This window comes from Oncorhynchus kisutch, linkage group LG15 (genome assembly GCF_002021735.2).
Source record: "Oncorhynchus kisutch isolate 150728-3 linkage group LG15, Okis_V2, whole genome shotgun sequence".
Taxonomy (NCBI): domain Eukaryota; kingdom Metazoa; phylum Chordata; class Actinopteri; order Salmoniformes; family Salmonidae; genus Oncorhynchus; species Oncorhynchus kisutch.
This window is the reverse complement of record NC_034188.2, coordinates 39,664,736-39,686,499: the sequence shown is the minus strand read 5'-3', so window position 1 is coordinate 39,686,499 and position 21,764 is coordinate 39,664,736. Positions and strand designations below refer to the sequence as shown.

The window sequence follows — 21,764 nt, the reverse complement described above, 5'->3', positions numbered from 1 at the left end:
CTTCCCCTTTTGGACAGGTCCTGCGGTGGAGTGTTATGAGTTCCGGTATGCAGTAAACACAATAACGAACCATACATACGGCATCCATTAGGAAGACTCTTAGTTGTCATACGAAACAACACATGTCCAGTAATAGGCTACAGTACACAGCAATGGGTGTAATGTTGTATTGTTTAAAATAAATAGCTATTCTGCCTTTTTCATATCTGCACTCATTCTCCTTCACTCTCAGTTAATATTGTATTTTTCCAAGCCTCGACTCAGAAGGACCTGGAATATTTGTTTCACATTTTCAATTACATTTTTGATCTGCACTTTTTTTAATCTGGAACCATTCATAAAGCAAATGTTGTTTTTCCGAACATCATTGAAGAAATTACGAAGTTGATGAGTCTGAGAGGCTTACACTATTCACTACAGCTGACAATCATTTAGCACTCTAGCTATTCTGGTGAAGGGATGGACACAGACTTTTTCACAAACCCTCAGTTGAGTCAGACTTCATTTAGATACAAATGCACTGAACTTTAGCAACTCAATTATTTTCTGTGATGTAGATTTGGATTTTGTTGTTTCCAATGTCTTTTCCATCAACCGACCTCTGCAAGGTATGGCTTCTTACATTTTTTTTGTGAAAGCTGTTCCCGTTGCTCAGATAGATACAGGTGATTGTGTTACGTACTTCACCTCCTTTTATACAGCCAGTATATAAGCTTATCAGTGGTGTGGTGGAGGGTAAACACACATAACCGTTGTTTACGCGCTTTTTTTTATTTACACACGCAGAAAAATTCCTTGAAAACGTACAGAGAGTTACTTTATTCACCGCGAACAGAGATCAGTGTTTACCCACCTATTCTTTCTTTCTTTTTTTTACCAATGTTGACCATGACATCGCAAAAAAGAATGTCGGCCTGACATCATTGCAGTTTTGCCTGCTGGGAATGGTTAACCCCAGGATGAACCAAAAGGCTCCAACGTTCTTACAGTAGGAGAGTACCTTGAGCGGAGCAGGCTGTGTATGTGCCGGGTTAAAAAGGTTTGTGCGTCTCGGAGTAAAAGGACTCCGCATGGGGGGCCGCATGGGGGCCAATTTCTGCTGCTGAAGGCTCCCTAGGGTCAAACCCGGTAGTCAGGTTGTTGCGCTGGCGACCATCACAGGCTCATTATTGGGTCACCTGGAGGCTTGGCTTCATTACTTTAGATGAGCTGACGCTAATTAGCCACCTGATCCTCGCTCAGCTCTACCAAGGAAAGGAAAAAGGGGGTAGGGGGGGGGTAATTTGGGTGTCTCAGTTTATTTACTCATCTTCTCTTTTCGCTTTCAAAATTGAGTTGTACTTTATATTGACTGTCCTGCCACTGTATTGTATGGATCATCCATCAACTTTACCATTTTGTATTTAAATAGAACATCAGCGTACTGGATTGATTCGGTCTAATTCATAGCATATCCACTGTCACAGACACAGATTAGGTACATGTGAATATGGATGGAATAATACTGTCAAGTCCTCGAGAGGCGGAAGTTGCCCGGAGAAGAACAACAACAATGTCCACACCTATTCCATCTGATTACTACATGCTCAGAGATGAGTCATGACTCAACACATCTCTCATATCTCCTTGTACGATAAATCCCCTCGAGTTGTTTACTCTCACAGTAATACCATACACTTTAACATGAAGCAGCTAGATAAAATGCTCCATTAAGATTTTTACGGGGAGAAGAAGAAAAAAACACTACTTCAACTTCCTTCAGCTTGTTTTGGTGTCTGCTCTAATTTCCCAGAAAGAAGGAAAATAATAGCTTTTTTGTGCCAAGCTAGGTGTAAAAAGCTGTGTTGTTGTGTTGTTTTTCTCACTGTGTGTTTTCTACTGTCAATCCGCACCCGAGTAGACATAATGCATGAGTGCCACACACATGACTCATCCGTCGGAGCCGGGCTGGAACACATCGTAGCCAGGTGTCAAGGAATGGATACGGATTGAAAGCAATTACTTCGGTGTTGTCGAGCAATTGCCCTGTCACCACTCGATTTGGGAAGCCGCTCCACGTCCAAACACCTCATACATAAAAAAAGGTTGAGCCTCCCCTTTGTCTCGTTCAAAAGGGAAAACTTGACTCCACCTGTCAAATCCAATGCATTAGCGAATGGGGAAGTTGTGATATGCACCGCGCCAAGCGTCAAAGGGCATATCTGTCTAAGAACCGTGTTGAATGGTCCTGATTTGCCCTTTAAGTGCAGACCTGTCTTCAAATAGTTGTGCTTGCCTCAAGCTGTGCTTGCCTGATGTGATGGAACCAATGGAAAAGTCCCAAAAGTGCAAACCCTGTCCACCTGGCACTCCAGGAAGGCTAAAGCAAATGATCGGACTGGGTAAGTAGAGTGTGCTATTTAAGGTTTGTTTTTGTGTGTGTGCTCTCAGACGGTGAGCACAGACCCCTACCCGGTGAAGCTGCACTATGACAAATCCCACGACCAGGTGTGGGTCCTCAGCTGGGGAGACATGGAGAGAAACTTTCCTACTTTGCAGGTAACTGTTTGACATCACACTGAAATGCACCATATAGAGTAGTGTTACGTGTTTGTCTTGATACTAATGATCTATACAAGTGGGTCTATGTATGTGAAATAAGCTATATTTAGTTTAAAGATGTACTATTTTATGTGTTATGATATGGCATAAAAAACACTTGTGTTGTGACATTTTCGGAACACTACTATGCATTACTATGCATTATTATTCTTCCAATGGGATACATTATCAACTATCAATCCAAGTTTGGTCAACAACCCTTTCCCAAATGGCACAGTACTATGTGGCCTTTTCTGTTTATAGTTCAATACAAGTTATTAGCCTGCACGGCTTTTGGATTGTTAGGAGGTTCCAGTCTCTCCAGTGCATTGTGGCATAATTAAGGCTAGCCTTTCCTGTATGCGCACACTGTTACAAACGCACACAGAGGACCTCTCCTTCCAGTGTGAGTTCATGTCAGAAGCGATGCAGGAGGCAAACACAGTGAATAATTCACGAGGGCTGTGTTAAATATCTCCCCCCATCTTCTCCTCCTTTCCCCTCCTCCCCCTCTCCTGGTGTGGTGCTAGGTGATCAATCAGGCCAGCGGGAGTGTGTCCCACCATACCGTCCACACCCAGCCGGTTGGCAGACGCTTTGATAGAGTGGAGGATTTCTTCATTCCTGCCGCCAGCCTCATCATTAATCACATCAGGTACGTCAGTGTCGGTATGTGTGTGAGAAAGAGAGTCAGAGTGTGTTCGTTTGTGGGTGGGTGGTTGTGTGTGTGTGCGCGAGAGAGTCAGTGTGTTTGAGTGTGAATTTAAATACAGACACCCCCCCCCCTCCTCGGACCACGCCCTCCTGCCTTCTGAAAAGCAGGGGGAGGTGAGTTTACTGACCCACTGCTCGTCAGCAACATATGCAGAGCAGATCGATTTGGTGCCTGAGCTTTTGATGGGCACTCACCGAGACTCAGTCCCGAGCTGCTGACACACTGAGGCTTAACTTGATACAGAAGGCCTAGCGCAATACCAAACGCTTAGCTGGAGTTGAAGTTGTGGAGAAAGCCAAGTGCCAAGCTGGATGTATCTGGGATTTAAGGATGTTAACAGACTCCCGGAGAGTTGCATTCGCAAGCCCTAGTTGTAATTAGGTCGACTAAGACTTGTCTGATAGGGTTGCTAAAAAAACATGGAATGTACTGAGAATGTACACTACCGGTCAAAAATTTTAGAGTACCTACTCAATTAAAGGGTTTTTCTTTATTTGTACTATTTTCTACATTGTAGAATGTGAACTACATCAAAACTATGAAATAACACACATGGAATCATGTAGTAACCAAAAAAGTGTTAAACAAATCCAAATATACTTTATATTTGAGATGATTTAAATCGCCACCCTTTGCCTTGATGACAGCTTTGCACACTCTTGGCATTCTCTCAACCAGCAGTCACCTGGAATGCATTTCAATTAACAGGTGTGTATGGCCCAATGCAGGAGATGAGAAGCAGGTACAGGGAGTGAACCATTTAATACAGATGGACATGCAACGGAACAGGGACAGCGTCTGGACATAAACACGACACGACAAACAATGCTGCGACCGGGAACAACACAGGGGAGCAGACATATATGCAGAGGCAATCAACAAAGTGAGGGAGTCCAAGTGAGTCCAATGAGCGCAGCTCCGCGTAATGATGGCAACAGATGCGTATGATGATGGGTAAGGAGGGGGAGCGAGAGCAGGGTATGACAGTACCCCCCCCCCCCCCCCCCCCCCCAAGCCGGATGGGCCGGCTGAAGCATGACGTGGGATGAGAACCTGCCGAGCCAACCGAGGCATGGAAAGCTCTCGAGCCAGCTATGAAGTGACAGCCCAATGAGCCAGCTTAGGCATTGGCGGCGGAATCCAAGCCCGACGTCACCAACAAAACAAGAAAACTCATGGACCGGCTGAGGCATCCGGGACCGACGCGCCGGCCGAAGCATGACGTGGGATGGGAACCTGCCGAGCCAATCTGGGCAACCTCTCCAGCCAGCTAGGGCATGACAGCCCGAGGAGCCAGCTTAGGCACCCCCGGTTCCATCGGCGGCAGCCCCCAGGTCCGACGTCACCAACAAAACAAAACCCTAAAAAACTCCTTGTAAAGGCCCAACGCAGGAGATGAGAAGCAGGTACAGGGAGTGACCCATTTAATACAGACGGACATGCAACGGAACAGGGACAGCATCTGGACATAAACACGACACAACAAACAATGCTGCTACCGGGAACAACACAGAGGAGCAGACATAATATATACAGTACTGTGCAAAAGTTTTAGGCAGGTGTGAAAAAAATGCTGTAAAGTAAGAATGCTTTCAGAAATAGACATGTTAATATATTATATTTATCAATTAACTTAATGCAAAGTGAGTGAACAGAAGAAAAATCTACATCAAATAATTGGTGTGACCACCCATTCAAAACAGCATGAATTCTTCTAGGTACACTTGCACAAAGTCAGGGATTGTGTGGGCATATAGTCAGGTGAATGATTAAACCAAACAGGTGCTAATGATCATCAATTCAATATGAAAGAGCTGCAAAACCTAGACCCGTACAAATCAGCTGGGCTTGACAATCTGGACCCTCTATTTCTGAAACTATCTGCCACCATTGTCGCAACCCCTATTACCAGCCTGTTCAACCTCTCTTTCATATCGTCTGAGATCCCCAAGGATTGGAAAGCTGCCGCAGTCATCCCCCTCTTCAAAGGGGGAGACACCCTGGACCCAAACTGTTACAGACCTATATCCATCCTGCCCTGCCTATCTAAGGTCTTCGAAAGCCAAGTCAACAAACAGGTCACTGACCATCTCGAATCCCACCGCACCTTCTCCGCTGTGCAATCTGGTTTCCGAGCCGGTCATGGGTGCACCTCAGCCACACTCAAGGTACTCAACGATATCATAACCGCCATCGATAAAAGACAGTACTGTGCAGCCGTCTTCATCGACCTTGCCAAGGCTTTCGACTCTGTCAATCACCATATTCTTATCGGCAGACTCAGGAGCCTCGGTTTTTCGGATGACTGCCTTGCCTTTTTCACCAATTACTTTGCAGACAGAGTTCAGTGCGTCAAATCGGAGGGCATGCTGTCTGGTCCTCTGGCAGTCTCTATGGGGGTGCCACAGGGTTCAATTCTCGGGCCGACTCTTTTCTCTGTGTATATCAATGATGTTGCTCTTGCTGCGGGCGATTCCCTGATCCACCTCTACGCAGACGACACCATTCTATATACCTTCGGCCCGTCTTTGGACACTGTGCTATCTAACCTCCAAACAAGCTTCAATGCCATACAACACTCCTTCCGTGGCCTCCAACTGCTCTTAAACGCTAGTAAAACCAAATGCATGCTTTTCAACCGGTCGCTGCCTGCACCCGCATGCCCGACTAGCATCACCACCCTGGATGGTTCCGACCTAGAATATGTGGACGTCTATAAGTACCTAGGTGTCTGGCTAGACTGCAAACTCTCCTTCCAGACTCATATCAAACATCTCCAATCGAAAATCAAATCAAGAGTCGGCTTTCTATTCCGCAACAAAGCCTCCTTCACTCACGCCGCCAAGCTTACCCTAGTAAAACTGACTATCCTACCGATCCTCGACTTCGGCGATGTCATCTACAAAATGGCTTCCAACACTCTACTCAGCAAACTGGATGCAGTCTATCACAGTGCCATCCGTTTCGTCACTAAAGCACCTTATACCACCCACCACTGCGACTTGTATGCTCTAGTCGGCTGGCCCTCGCTACATATTCGTCGCCAGACCCAGGTCATCTACAAGTCCATGCTAGGTAAAGCTCCGCCTTATCTCAGCTCACTGGTCACGATGGCAACACCCATCCGTAGCACGCGCTCCAGCAGGTGTATCTCACTGATCATCCCTAAAGCCAACACCTCATTTGGCCGCCTTTCGTTCCAGTACTCTGCTGCCTGTGACTGGAACGAATTGCAAAAATCGCTGAAGTTGGAGACTTTTATCTCCCTCACCAACTTCAAACATCAGCTATCTGAGCAGCTAACCGATCGCTGCAGCTGTACATAGTCTATTGGTAAATAGCCCACCCTTTTTTCACCTACCTCATCCCCATACTGTTTTTATTTATTTACTTTTCTGCTCTTTTGCACACCAATATCTCTACCTGTACATGACCATCTGATCATTCATCACTCCAGTGTTAATCTGCAAAATTGTAATTATTTGCCTACCTCCTCATGCCTTTTGCACACATTGTATATAGACTCCCCCTTTGGTTTCTACTGTGTTATTGACTTGTTAATTGTTTACTCCATGTGTAACTCTTTGTTGTCTGCTCACACTGCTATGCTTTATCTTGGCCAGGTCGCAGTTGCAAATGAGAACTTGTTCTCAACTAGCCTACCTGGTTAAATAAAGGTGAAATAAAAAAATATAAAAAAATTTAAAAAAGTAGGTGGAATGTGCGTGTGGAAATTTGAAATGGACCTTATGGAACGCCCTTGTGTGTTTCACCATTAAATGTGGCGAATAATACATTTGCATCTGTTGGCCATCCAGTAGCCTATTAATGTATATGCCATTGTAGGCTATGGTAGGCTACCATTTGATACAATAAATATGTTGAAATGACTATTTCACTTGAGTCATTGCTACTCAAATTGTGTGGCTTGTGTAGCCTACCTTGAGCTGGCAAACTAATTTAATAAATACTCCGTAACTTCAGTGTATTGTTGTGGCCTTGTGTTATTATGGAATAATAATTGTCCGTGTTTAATTAATTCAATGGGAAGTTGTCAAAGCTCTATCGAAATTGTCAATGAGTTATTATACCACATTAGAGAGACGTAACAGTCAGTCAGATGAGGCTACAGATCAAGATAATCAATGGCATGTTGTTGACAAGCATATACAGTTCATATTCATATTTAATTCAGTGATTGAAATTACGACCTCATTCTCAAATCGCCTCGCTATTCATGTTGAATAAATTAGTCTGTTAATTTGAACTAAGCAAGCTGCTAAATTGTTCAGTTTACATATTGCTTACATTTCAGATAGTCTTCGGGCTGCTAAATAAGATGTAGGCCTATCAGGGGCTATAGCCTCCTTGCATCTAAGTGCACTCAGGCTATCCGGAAGGCCAATGTTAGTTACTTTAAGGAGCTATTCTCTCTCTGTGTGTCTAACCTCAAGAAGTTCTGGAAAACGGTTAAAGACCTGGAGAATAAACCCTCCTCCTCACAGCTGCCCATGTCCCTTAATGTTGATGATGTGGTTGTTACTGACAAGGAGCACATGGCTGAGCTCTTTAATCACCACTTCATTAAGTCAGGATTCCTATTTGACTCTTGCCCATCCAACATTTCCTCATCTCCCACCCTTTCTAATGCGCCTATCCCCAATGTTTTTTCCCTCTTTTTCCCCTGCCCCGCTACAAAGTTTCTCCCTGCAGGCAGTCACTGAGTCCAAGGTGCTAAAGGAGCTCCTTAAACTTGACCCCCCAAAAACATTGGGGTCAGATGGTTTAGACCCTTTCTTCTTTAAGGTCGCTGCCCCTATCATCTCCAACCCTTTTAACCTGTCTCTCCTTTCTGGGGAGGTTCCCATTGCTTGGAAGGCAGCCACGGTTCGTCCTTTATTTAAAGGGGAGATACATTTTTATTCGATTTTTTTATTTAACTAGACAAATCAGTTAAGAACAAATTCTTATTTACAATGACGGCCTACCTTTTACCCCAGCTGCCAAACTAACCCTGATGCAGATGACCATCTGGGATGGGAAGACATAATATATAGATCGGCAGGTAATGGTGCTCTCGAGAGGCTATATGTTCTTTGCCATTTGGCCATCAGATTTGCCACCAATGCTTCTTATAGGACACTTCACTGCACTCTATACTCCTCTGTTAACCTCTGTTAACCTCTCTGGGATTTGTGGGAAGCTAGCGTCCCACCTCAACAACAGCCAGTGAAATTGCAGGGCGCCAAAACAGAAATCTCATAATTAGAATTCCTCAAACATACAAGTATTATACACTATTTTAAAGATACACTTCTTGTTAATTCAACCACAGTGTCCAATTTCATAAAGGTTTTACGGCACACCATGTGACTATGCTAGGACAGCGCCTAGCCACAAAAAAACATATAGACATTTTTCAGCCAAGGAGAGGGCTCACAAAAGTCTGAAATAGCTATTTAAATGAATCACTAACTTTTGACGAGCTTCATCTGGTGGCACTCCCAGGACTCCATGTTACACAATACATTTTCGATTTGTTCATAAAGTCCCTCTTTATGTCCAAAAACCTCAGTTTAAATTGGCGCGTTATGTTCAGTAATGCATTGTCTCAAATAACAGTCTTAAAGATAAACTTATTTTAATCCAGCCACTGTGTCAGATTTCAAGAAGGCTTTATGGTGAAAGCAAACCATACTATTATCTGAGGATAGCACCCCATCAAACAAACACAGACAATCATATTTCATCCCGCCAGGTGCGACACAAAACTCTGAAATAACTATATAATTCATGGCTTACCTTTGAAGATCTTCTTTTGTTGGCACTCCAATATGTCCCATAAACATCACAAATGGTCCTTTTGTTCGATTAATTCCGTCGTTATATCTCCAAAATGTACATTTATTTGGCACGTTTGATCCAGAAAAACTCCGGTTCCAACTCGCGCAATATGACTAGAAAATATCTCAGAAATTACCTGTAATCTTTGTCCAAACATTTCAAACAACTTTCCTAATAAAACTTTAAATCTTTTTTAATGTAAATAATCGATAACATTTAAGACGGGATAAACTGTGTTCAATACCGGAGGAAAACAATGTGGAGCTTGCTTTCAGATCACGCTCCTCTATCAAACAGTACACTTCACTCGACCCTCATTCTGAACAGGGCTACTTCTTCATTACACAAAGGAAAAACATCTACCAATTTCTAAAGACTGTTGACATCCAGTGGAAGCGATAGGAACTGCAAGCAACTGCCTAGATTCCCATTGAAAACCCATAGAAAAGAGAGTGATCTCAAATAAAAAAAATCCTGGTTGGTTTGTCCTCGGGGTTTCGCCTGCCAAATAAGTTCTGTTATACTCACAGACATCATTCAAACAGTTTTAGAAATTATATGAATATCCTAGCTTCTGGGCCTGAGAAACAGGCAGTTTACTTTGGGCATGCTTTTCATCCGGACGTGAAAGTCACTTTACCCCACCTACATGTACAAATTACCTCGACTAACCTGTTCCTCCTCACATTGACTCAGTACTGGTACCCCCTGTATATAGCCTTGTGTTACTTTTTATTGAATTTTTTACTTTAGTTTACTTAGTAAATATTTTCCTATCTCTTTCTTGAACTGCATTGTTGGTTAAGGGCTTATAAGTAAGCATTTCACGGCAAGCATTACACCTGTTGTATTCGGTGACATACGATTTGATTTGTTTCTTGCTCAGAGATTTTGAGATCCTCTGTCCGAATTTCATCACTCAAACTCTCCTGTCGGATTTATCTATAGTTATGCGCATGCGCAAAAGGTAATTTATTTACAATTATATATGAGGTTCAAGCCCTGAATGATGATTGGCTAAAAGCCATGGTATATCAGACCATGGGTATGACAAAAATAACTTTTTTCTGTTGTAATTACGTTGGTAACCAGTTTAACCAATAAGGCACCCTGGGGGTTTGTGGTATACGGCCAATATACCACGACTAACAGCTGTATCCAGGCACTGCGCATTGTGTCATGCTTAAGAACAGCCCATTTGACATATACCATAACCCTTATACATAGCCTTATTGCTTAATTATAACAGTCAAATGAGTTAAACTGACATCTATTGATGGAAAATGATCTGGCTAGTTTAAATAGAGTGAATTATCTTTTCTTTTGAGACATATTCAAATTTGTTTATTACTTCATGTCATAGTTTGCAATAATTATTATTTTGATGAAAATCGAATTTTGCTTCTAACTTCGTTACGTCGATATTCCTTCTTAATTGGCTTGATAATGTTATGGAAAAAAGGTTTATTGTATGAATGTCTACATGGAATCTACATTTAGTCCACAAATAGACTTTAATCTATGACCATTCATTTTGCCCTAGGTGTACTCAATTGAACCTCCATTGATAGGTAGGCAGACTGCCACCCTTTAGGTCAAACCATGCCCACTCTGGATAGCTCAAACTCAATCAAGCGCACTTATTGATAGCTTTTCGTGCGTAATAACTCCCTTAGCCTCAGGCAAGATCAATCCATTGTGGATGTGCCCAACAACTCCACCAAACCAATATGCGGTCAGTGCACCTCATAGCCCAAAACAGGAGTCTCAGTGCACTGAACATCACAATATACAAAGGTTTTGGAGGCTTTTAGATTTATCAGGAAAAACGATCCAGGGGCTTTGGGGAGCTGCGAATCAATGCCAAGGATATGGCATTGTGCACAAGGACTTTTTAAACACCCAATTCCTTTGAAACGTCTGATAACGCAGCTTAAAAGAGCCCTTGATTGTGCTCTTAGGGCGCAAACATCGATTGAATGTTTTTGCTGACTCTATTATAGAGGTCTTGGACTTAAATTCCGGTCCAATCTTTTGTACTGTTGTTTCTACCTCGCTTGGTGGGGAGTCGACAGTGGTGAACGTTTTGCTGGCTGTGTTGTATGTCATGTTTTTACACTTCTGTCAGTGACTGGACGATGGAAAATAAGAGTAGACCTTACAGTGTTCGTATGGATTTGAACATGGACGTATACAGTCCTTAGCCTTCCTTCATTTTACAGTAAGTAAGTGCCGCCATTCTTACATAAACATGGACCTTTGTCTATAACTCATCTATATCTTACAGTATTTCAAAGCAGCATAATGCATTTGGCAGATCAGCCGAGCAGTACACTAGTAAGGTTTAGACCAATGATATCTAGGATGTAAACTCTGAAAGCTTCAACAGGCCTTTGTAGTTTTAGCAGTAGGGTTATTGCAGTGTGCACGGTACTGAGGTAACAATACATCAGCAAGTCAATTCAATGCATGAAGTGTGAGAACGTTATTTAAAATGTGATTTTAATTTTCATGTTGGAGGATGGTTTAACATAAATGGCATATGGACTTGATGATACATTCAATAACCCGTACATAACACATTCCTAAGTAGTGTGCGCAATCATTTCTTGCACCGCAAGTTGATGCTTTCATTATGTTACAGTTCTGAAATGATAAATTTGTGGTGGTAGACACATTTCATCACATTTCATCTATGTTCATGTCAAATCAAATCAAATTGTATTAGTCACATGCTCCGAATACATCAGTAAAATGCTTACTTATGAGCCCCTAACCAACAATACAGTTTATAAAAAAAATAAGAATAGGAAAATAAAAGTAACAAGTAATTGAAGAGCAGCAGTAAAATAACAACAGCGAGACTATATACAGGGGGTAGCGGTACATCTGTCGGGGCACCAGTTAGTTGAGGTAATATGTACATGTAGGTAGAGTTATTAAAGTGACTATGCATAGATGATAGCAACAGAGAGTAGCAGCAGTATAAAAAATGGGGTGGGGGCAATGCAAATAGTCTGGGTGGCCATTTGATTAGATGTTCAGGAGTCTTATGGCTTGGGGGTAGAAGCTGTTTAGAAGCCTCTTGGACATAGACTTGGTGCTCCGGTACCACTTGCCGTGTGGTAGCAGAGAAAACAGTCTATGACTTGGGTGGCTGGAGTCTTTGACAATTTTTAGGGCCTTCCTTTGACACCGCCTGGTATAGAGGTCCTGGATGTCAGAAAGCTTGACCCCAGTGATGTACTGTGCCGTATGCACTATCTTCCGTAGTGTCTTGCGGTCGGAGGAGGAACAGTTGCCATACCAGGCAGTGATGCAACCAGGATGCTCTCAATGGTGCATCTGTATAAACCTTTGAGGATCTGAGGACCCATGCCAAATCTTTTCAGTCTCCTGAGGGGAAATAGGTTTTGTCGTGCCCTCTTCACGACTGTCTCGGTGTGCTTGGACCATGTTTTTTATTTTACATTTTTTGGGGGAGGGAGGGAGGGAGGGTCAGCTTAATATTGCGGAAAGAATGTTACTTCCAATGTAGTTGTCTGCATCATTTTCAATCGACAATATTTTTTGGGTAAATATATCCATACACGCATGCATACATATACACATATATACATACACATGCCTATATAGACATACTGTACATACCTTTTTAAAGAATATACCTTTATTATTATTTCCCGCAAACCCTACCACCGATCCCCAAATTGGTGTAAGCTAATAAACACTTCTGCTTTTACCTTCAATTCATACATGTTATACCCATTTTACAGACACAGTCTACTTTACAATAGTTCTCTCTTGTTTGTTCTTAGTCCTTCCTCTATTTCTGATGTCCATCCAGTTTGATTTCTATTTGTAACTGTGCTATTTCACAAAAGTTCCGAAACTATATACATTTTACAGAACCCGTATGCTTTACATTGTTTATCTTGTTATTAGTCCCACCCTTCAGCTCCATTCAACCCCTCCCATCTATCTCTCAACATCATCCATGTTGATGATTTCAGATTTCTATTTGCCATATATTTTTCAATTGTGCTTCACAAAATAATTGAACCTTCCTATTCTCATAGATTCTACAGATTGTAAATTAAAAATATATATTTTTGCTAAAATAATTCTTATATTATTGATTGATTGACTATGGCTTTTCAAATCAACCAGTATTGCTATCTGTAGCGTTAGTAATAGGCAAATGTTGCAATTCTTCAGCCATTCCTGGACCTGTGACCAAAAACGAGCTACATATGGACAATGCCAAAATAACGACTAACGACTGCCTCCTCACAGCAGAATCTGCAGAGCTGTGTGCTTGGACCATGTTCGTTTATTGGTGATGTGGACACCAAGGAACTTGAAATGCTCAACCTGCTCCACTACAGCCCCGTCGATGAGAATGGGGGTGTGCTCGGTCCTCCTTTTCCTGTAGTCCACAATCATCTCTTTTGTTTTGATCACGTTGAGGGAGAGATTGCTGTCCTGGGACCACACGGCCAGGTCTCTGACCTCCTCCCTATAGGCTGACTCGTTGTCGGTGATCACTGTTGTGTCATCGGCAAACTTAATGATGGTGTTGGAGTCGTGCCTGGCCGTGCAGTCATGAGTGAACAGGGAGTACAGGAGGGAACTGAGCACGCACCTGAGGAGCCCCTGTGTTGAGGATCAGTGTGGCGGATGTGTTGTTATCTACCCTTACCACCTGGGGGCAGCCCCTCAGGAAGTCCAGGATCCAGGTGCAGAGGGAGGTGTTTTGTCCCAGGGTCCCTAGCTTATTGATGAGCTTTGAGGGCAATATGGTGTTGAACGCTGAGCTGTAGTCAATGAATAGCATTCTCACATAGGTGTTCATTTTGTCCAGGTGGGATAGCGCAGTGTGGGGTGCAATAGAGATTGCTTCATCTGTGGATCTCAGACAGGGAGGGGTTGAAAACGTCAGTGAAGACACTTGCCAGTTGGTCAGCAAATGCCTTGTGAATGTTGACCTGTTAAAAGGTCTTACATCGGCTGCGGAGAGCGTGATAACACAGAACTGCTGATGCTCTCATGCATGTTTCAGTGTTACTTGCATCGTAGCAAGCATAGAAGATATTTATCTCATCTGGTACGCTCGTGTCACTGTGCAGCTCTCGGCTGTGCTTACCTTTGTAGTCTGTAATAGTTTGCAAGCCCTGCCACATCCAACGAGCGTCGGAGCCGGTGAAGTATGATTCGATCTTAGTCCTGTATTGACGCTTTGCCTGTTCGTCACAGGTCATAGTGGGTTTTCTTATAATCCTGCTCCTTGAAAGTGGCAGCTCTACCCTTTAGCTCAGTGAGAATCTTGCCTGTTAATCCATGACTTCTGGTTGGTGCATGTCAATGCACTTATTGATGAATCCAGTTACTGATGTGATGTACTACTCAATGCCATCAGAAGAATCCTGGAACATATTCCAGTCTGTGCTAGCAAAACAGTCCTGTAGTTTAGCATCTGCTTCTTCTGACCAATTTTTTATAGACCAAGTCACTGGTGCTTCCTGCTTAAATGTTTTGCTTGTAAGCAGGAATCACGAGGATAGAATTATGGTCAGATTTGCCAAATGGAGGGCGAGGGAGAGCTTTGTACTCGTCTCTGTGTGTGTTGTAAAGGTGGTCTAGAGTTTTTTTCTCTCTGGTTGCACATTTAACATGCTGATAGAAATGAGGTAAAACGGATTTAAGTTTCCTTGCATTAAAGTCCCCGGCCACTAGGGGCGCCGTCTCTGGATGAGCGTTTTCCTGTTTGCTTATGACGGTATACAGCTCATTGAGTGCAGATTTAGTGCCAGCATCGGTCTGTGGTAATATGTAGACAGCTACGAAAAATACAGATGAAAACTCTCTAGGTAGATATTGTGGTCTACAGCTTATCATGAGATACTCTACCTCAGGCGAGCAAAACCTAGAGACTTCCTTAGATATCATATATCAGCTGTTGTTTACAAACATACATAGGCTGCTGCCCCATGTCTTACCAGAGACTGCTGTTCTATCCTGCCGATGGAGTGTATAACCCACCAGATGTATGTTATTAATGTCTTTGTTCAGCCACAACTCAGTGAAACATAAGATATTACAGTTTTTAATGTCCCGTTGGTAGGATATAAGTGCTTTCAGTTCGTCCCATTTATTTTCCAGCGATTAAACGTTGGCAAACAGTACGGATGTGTAACGGTTTTCTAGGTGTGAAGGAGAGTCGGACCAAAATGCAGCGTGTAGATTGCGATCCATGTTTAATGAACAAACGTAACGCGAATCTAAATACAAAACCTACAAAACAATAAACGTAACGAAAACCGAAACAGCCTAATACTGGTGCACATACACACAGAACAAGGAACAAAGACACTAAGGACAATCACCCACAAAACCCAACACAAAACAGGCTACCTAAATATGGTTCCCAATCAGAGACAATGACTAACACCTGCCTCTGATTGAGAACCATATCAGGCCAAACATAGAAATAGACAAACCAGACACACAACATAGAATGCCCACCCAGCTCACGTCCTGACCAACACTAAAACAAGGAAAACACATACGAACGATGGTCAGACCGTGACAGGATGGCAAAGGCAGATTAGCCACTCGTCGCCTGATCCTCACAAGGCACCCTGGTCTCTTTCCGCAATATCTTAGTTTCTTTGACAGGGAATGAGGGCCTGTTCAGGTGTTTGTAGTATATCCTTCCGGTTCGACTCATTTAAGAAAAATGATTTGTCCAATTCGAGGTGAGTAATCGCTGTTCTGATGTCCAGAAGCTCTTTTCGGTCATAAGAGGTGGTAGCAGCAACATTATGTACAAAATAAGTTACAAATGTGAAAAAAATAACAAAATAGCACTGTTGGTTAAGAGCCAATAAAACAGCAGCCATCCTCTCCGGCGCCATCTTTACATCATTTATGCAGAAGCATACAGTACATTTTTGGACTGTGCTCACTTGAACAGGAAGGTGTTCCAATTCCGAGTTGGATGATGTTCAAAACGTATTTTCCCAGTCGCGGCACAAATCATCCTTCATTGGCCAATGTTGAATGTTTATCATTTTAAACTTGGAAAAGAGCCCCTTAATCGCAGATTTGGGACCATACAGCCACTGTAACTGATTCCTTCCAAACCACTCATTGTTGAATTTGCGATTTCCAACTTGTTGTGTAATGTTTATGTCCAATGGCTGATGAGCACCAATACGTTTTATCTATAATTTCTCTTCATTATTTCTATCACTATGACAAGGATTTGCCAGTACATTGTCGACTTCATGATGATGACTGCTAGCTAAGATTTTGAAAGTGTGATGTTGACATGATCAGTCCAATGAAAGCTACTGTACATATATTGTGATTTGACGCCATTTTATCTGTGGCCAATGACCTTGAGCCTTCTTAGATGGGCTCTTCTAATGTGGCAGCACCCAAACTCTATGGCAGCACCCAAGGGGCAAGAATTTTCAAAGTCTACCGTTAGACTTGGCGGTGACGTAGAGTGTCCCCATGAGTGACAGAACACTGAGCCAATCACGGCGCAATGCTCCATATTTTTCTGCTGGCTTGCCCCACCACCACAGAAAGCACTGAGCTAGGCTGACCACCTTCATTTTGGAGCTGCCTTACTCAAGAAAACAAAACAGAGACCATGTTTGTATTGTGGCTTTATCAACTCAATGATATATTTTTTTTTCTCTTTACTTTGTTAGCAAACTTTACAAGCAAAGCCAGCCCAGATGATACCTTTACTGTTCATAGACAATGTATTCATGCCAAAATAACAAGCAAAACAGGCAAGCTCAAAAATGTGAGGCTTAAAACAGGTCCCACCTGCCCTGAATGATGGGTCACCACTGAATTTAACAAATAAATATTCAACCAAATGAATTGTTTAAGTCGTTTCGCCTATTACAGAGAAAACATCCTTGTTTTCCTCTGTTTACGAATTGAGTTCAGGTGGACCAGAAAAGCTAACTCCTGCCTTATTATAAAGTATGCAAGAAAAACTACAACAAAGTATACAGCTCATAACTCAACACACAAGTGTTACTTTTCACATAATTGCACAAATAATCTGTATAGTGTACCGATAAAGGGAGGCACGCTGAAAACAAAACAACAAAAGGCAACTCGCAATTTATATTTTGCTCAATGTGTTTACAAGCAAAGCCAGCCCAGATTACACTTTTTCTGTTCATAGAGAACGCAAACAAGCCCATATTTTTTTTTTTCTAACAAACTTCAGCACAACTCATTTTTTAGCAAAAATAAGGCTGAAGGCAAAATTGTCATATTGACCTTCATATATCAAGTACTCTGCTTTGTATCACTGTAGATGTGCTCCATTCACTGATCTGTCTTAATGTACACATTTGTAGAGAGTAGGGACATTTATCATGGGGAGTAGGGATGTCCTAAAATGTATACCATACAGGTACATTCACATAGCACTTGATGGTATTTACAGTTGCTTGCACTAACATAGTACTCCTTTCTCCCTATCAGGAGTCCACCCGCAACATCATTTTACTTTCCTTTTTTCTCATTCTCCCATAGATCAAATTATAGTTATTTTCACTAACTGTGTTAGCTTTGAATTAATTTCGTTCCCTGTGGGTGTGCTTTTTTTTTTAACTTGAAGGTGCTTATGTTGGGATCAAAAGCTCCCTGGGAAGAAATCCTGTGGATTTCGAACATTCTAGAAACTCACAATTACACAAAATCCAAGAGTATTTATATATCAAAAGATAAAAGGCCATGGTAATGGACCATGCAGACCCTCCGATTTCATGACCCAATGCAGCACCTAGTAAACGTCCACGATCAGTCCCATTGATGTCCAAGTCCCCAGCCCTAACGCCTCAAATGGACGATACAAATCTCTGGATCAATGCTTTACTTCACAGTGCTGATAATGTGCTCCATCACTCTCTAACAGTAATTTTCTGTCCACATGAACAGACAGTAGGGGTGTTTAAAATCACATAAAAGAAGACGGATGATACCGAGATTGAAGTGCATGTCAGGATTGATCAGACAGCATTCAGATGTAATTTTGCCATGTCGGCCCCTCACATTCTCCCTCCAGTCTTGCATATCAGAATTCGAACGTGTCATTATCACTCCTCCTTAGATTTTTTATGTATAATATAGTATTTTCAATGATTAATATTCCCATGGAAATCTATTACTGTGAAGCATAGGGCAGACGATTTCAACTCAGCTTGCTGAGATTGCTCATCTGAGGCGATAAGAAAATGGCCACTGAAATGTGAAAAGACCGTATCCACCCCTCTCTTCTTCTCAAACCAATCCTAAGGCCGTTTCTTTGAGGAACTGAAATACTGTAGCTAAGAGAGTCACACACCCAAGTCAATTCAGAGTATAATAATAGGAGAGGGGATGCAAATGGAAGTCCCTGTCACTGTTAAGATTTTAATCACAGCATGAGTGGGAAAAATGTGCAACTATTCAATAGTCGTGAGGATAAAAGACTTCTCTCGAAAATCATATATTTAATTCTACTCTCCACAATTGTAAATGTAACTATAGTCTTGGTGAAGGTTGGCTTTAATTCTAATGTAGCACCACTATGAATTGTGAAGTCCGGAAGCAAAAGCAAATTGATTCAAGTCTGTAGAAAAGCAAATTGATTCAAGTCTGTAGGTGTAATGTGCAACATGAATGAATGACTTAATTAATTAATTAATAAGCATAAAATACATTTTAAAGTATAGATTTTTTGTGTCGACCCTCAACAGTACTTCTAATGGTTTTATATATGTCATAAATACGTGAACGAGTATACTAACATTCCAAATGTATTTTCTCTCCGTCTAGATTTGGAATCGTCCTCCACAGAAATGAACCGGCGCTCCACAAGATCGACCTGGAGACCACGTCGTCAGGGAAGAACATCAGCCTGCTCAAGTACAACTGCATTCCCAAGTCCCTGGCTTACACCCACCTGGGAGGCTACTACTTCATCAACTGCAGGCCTGATTCCACGGGCGCCACCCAGCCCCAGCTCATCGTAGACAGTGTGACAGACTCCGTGAATGGACACAATGGGGACGTCACCGGCACCCCGTACGTGTCTCCGGACGGTCACTACCTGGTCACAGTGGACGACCGCAACGGCTTGATGAGAATCCAGCAGATCACGGTGCGCGGGGAGATCGGCGAGCCCTTCGACATCCACACCAACCTTCACCTGTCTGATGTGGCCTTCCAGCCGTCGTTCACCGAGGTCCACCAGTACAACGTCTTCGGAAGTTCGGGAAGCCAAACGGACTCTCTATATGTCGAGCTGAGCACAGGCAATGTGAAGATGATCAAGAGTCTGAAGGAGGCCACCAAGACTTCCGATTGGCCGTGGAGCAGTAGAAACCGCGTGATGACCGGCAGTGGACTTTTCGGACAGTACCTCATGACCCCGTCCAGGGAGTCTATTTTCATCCTGGACGGTCGTCTCAACAAGCTCAACTGCGAGATCACCGATGTTGTCAAAGGCAACGTAGTGACGTGGGTTGGCGAGTCGTAGGCCGGTCTGTGTTTAGACTCGTCTTGTGTTATTATTAAGGTACAGTTGCACTGAATTTGGTTGCAGATACATAATTTATTGGGTGTGAAGAAAAACGTAAGCAATTCTCAAAACCAAAATTCACAGATCAAAATCGTATTAGATGTTGGGAACTTCATAAAAAAAATAGGGAGTGATTTGTTGGCGTTGTTTACTAGCCAAGTTGAAATCTTGGTGGTTCCACAATATCTTCTAGGGGATATCAGTTCAAATTAGACAAATTAGAGTCATATTAGCATTTTTCGATTGCAAGTCTTGCTAATTCAATTCGATGGACGTTTTTTGATAATCACATCAACTCGCATCTCGCTAAAAAGAGGGAGAAAATAGGTCTAGACTATCCTCTGTTTTGTCTACTCCCGTTCCATTTTTTTCCTGTGCCTTGAAGGAAAACAAACTCCAAAAGAGGAATTCACATAATTATTCCCATTGCGGCTGCAGATTACACCTTCTCTTTGACCCTCCTTCATGGTGAGAGATGCTCCAAAAATCCATGTTTCTCGTCTTATTTTCATCTCAGACCGACGTGGAGCCCATTCTGGGCTAATTAAAATGAGCTCTTGCTGAGACCCCGTCTCGTTTGAAGTGGAGATAGAGAGATTGAGTTGTCCATTATGATGTAGTGCTGCTTGGTCACCTTTGATCTCTGAGAGTCTTCAACAGAGCTAGTGATTTGAATGTGATTTCGTCCAACAATCCAAGTCTCAATGACAATGTTAATAGATTGATTCGTCTTAATATTTGCGGGATAAATTCATGAAAGTTTCACACTTTGATTCACAAGGTCAATGTGTGTGTGTGTGTGTGTGTGTAGAAAAATATTCAAATTTGAAGAATATCCCTGGCCCAAAAGGAGTCATAGTATATAATAGAATGTACTTACATATTGTCAGTCAATTTTGGCAAAGTTTAGCAATTGGATATGTATCATTACAGTGAAATAAAGAGGGATTTGTTTAGTTGGAAGTGGATTTGTGCAGTTGTAGAGAATAGAGGCCCTATGAGCTGTGTGGGTCTAAGGATAATATAGAGAGAGACCTTGGTCTATAAGCTTCAAATGTGAGTCACATTTCTTTTCAAATGCTACAAGGCAGAACATAGTTGGATGAATCAGTTGTACCTATGAAACCTGGCAAGTATGTGGCCCGTTGTGCTTAGGACACAAGTTCTTTCCTCGAAGGACACATTCTATGCATTTTCACCATAGCACTCTAACACAAACACAATGAGGAATATGTTAATGTATTATTTTTCAAATCTAATGTTGGACCTCTGGTTGGTTATGGACAGGTCCATTTTATGTTCCCAATTAAGATTTTTATATAATTTGATGTTTTGTTTTATTTAGTCAATTCAATTTCAATTCATGAAAAAAAAACAAAAAAAGATGTCACATTTTCTTTGGTGTTGCCCCTTGATACCCATAGGACTGTACTGATTACCTGTGACTTTACTTATTGTTTTCTGTATATAGCAGCAGAGTTGACTGAGTTCCTGAACATGGAAGTTTTCATACAGTTTTTGAGGGCTCTGTTCATTATTTTGTGCATATGCACCCACCTTTCAAGAAACGAAAAGAGCACCATTGTCATCTCGCTATCCTTGACCAAGTACATTGTGATTTCACCTACTGAGACATTGTAGTTTTCATTATAGCCATGTGCTGTTTGTTGATTCATGTGGTTATTATTTATGTAGAGAATACACACTTGACATTTTACCTGACAATAAAGTCTATACTTCCTTTCTGTGGAAAATGTGTTTCAAACATGGTTTCAGGCCACACTCTACTAATGCCGTTGAAAGACCAGGTTCAACACAGTTCAGAGAAACTTCTTTGGTAATTCTTCTGTTGCTGACAATAGCCTGTGTTTATGCCTGGTTCTAACATTTGTCCTTTCTCTTGATATTGTCCACATTCTCACATTTTCAGACAGGTGTAGACAATTAAAAGATGCATTGTGATCTGATTGTGATCAGCTCTTCCTGACCACCTCCAGAGGTAGTCAGGGACCCATTGTAACTGGA

At 42.2% G+C, this 21,764-nt stretch overlaps 1 protein-coding gene across 2 annotated transcripts in view; it reads left to right on the top strand.

Moving 5' to 3' along the window:
* LOC109905288 (follistatin-related protein 5-like) overlaps positions 1-21,492 on the top strand; it is a 166,261-nt gene extending 144,769 nt beyond the window's left edge. For both annotated transcript variants that reach the window (XM_020502574.2, XM_031790249.1), the window contains exons 14-16: positions 2,431-2,538; positions 3,111-3,235; positions 18,995-21,492. In XM_020502574.2, the coding sequence (XP_020358163.1) occupies positions 2,431-2,538; positions 3,111-3,235; positions 18,995-19,697 (936 nt within the window). In that variant the 3' untranslated portion in view covers positions 19,698-21,492. The remainder of the gene's footprint in view (positions 1-2,430; positions 2,539-3,110; positions 3,236-18,994) is intronic.
* Positions 21,493-21,764: the final 272 nt, after the last annotated feature.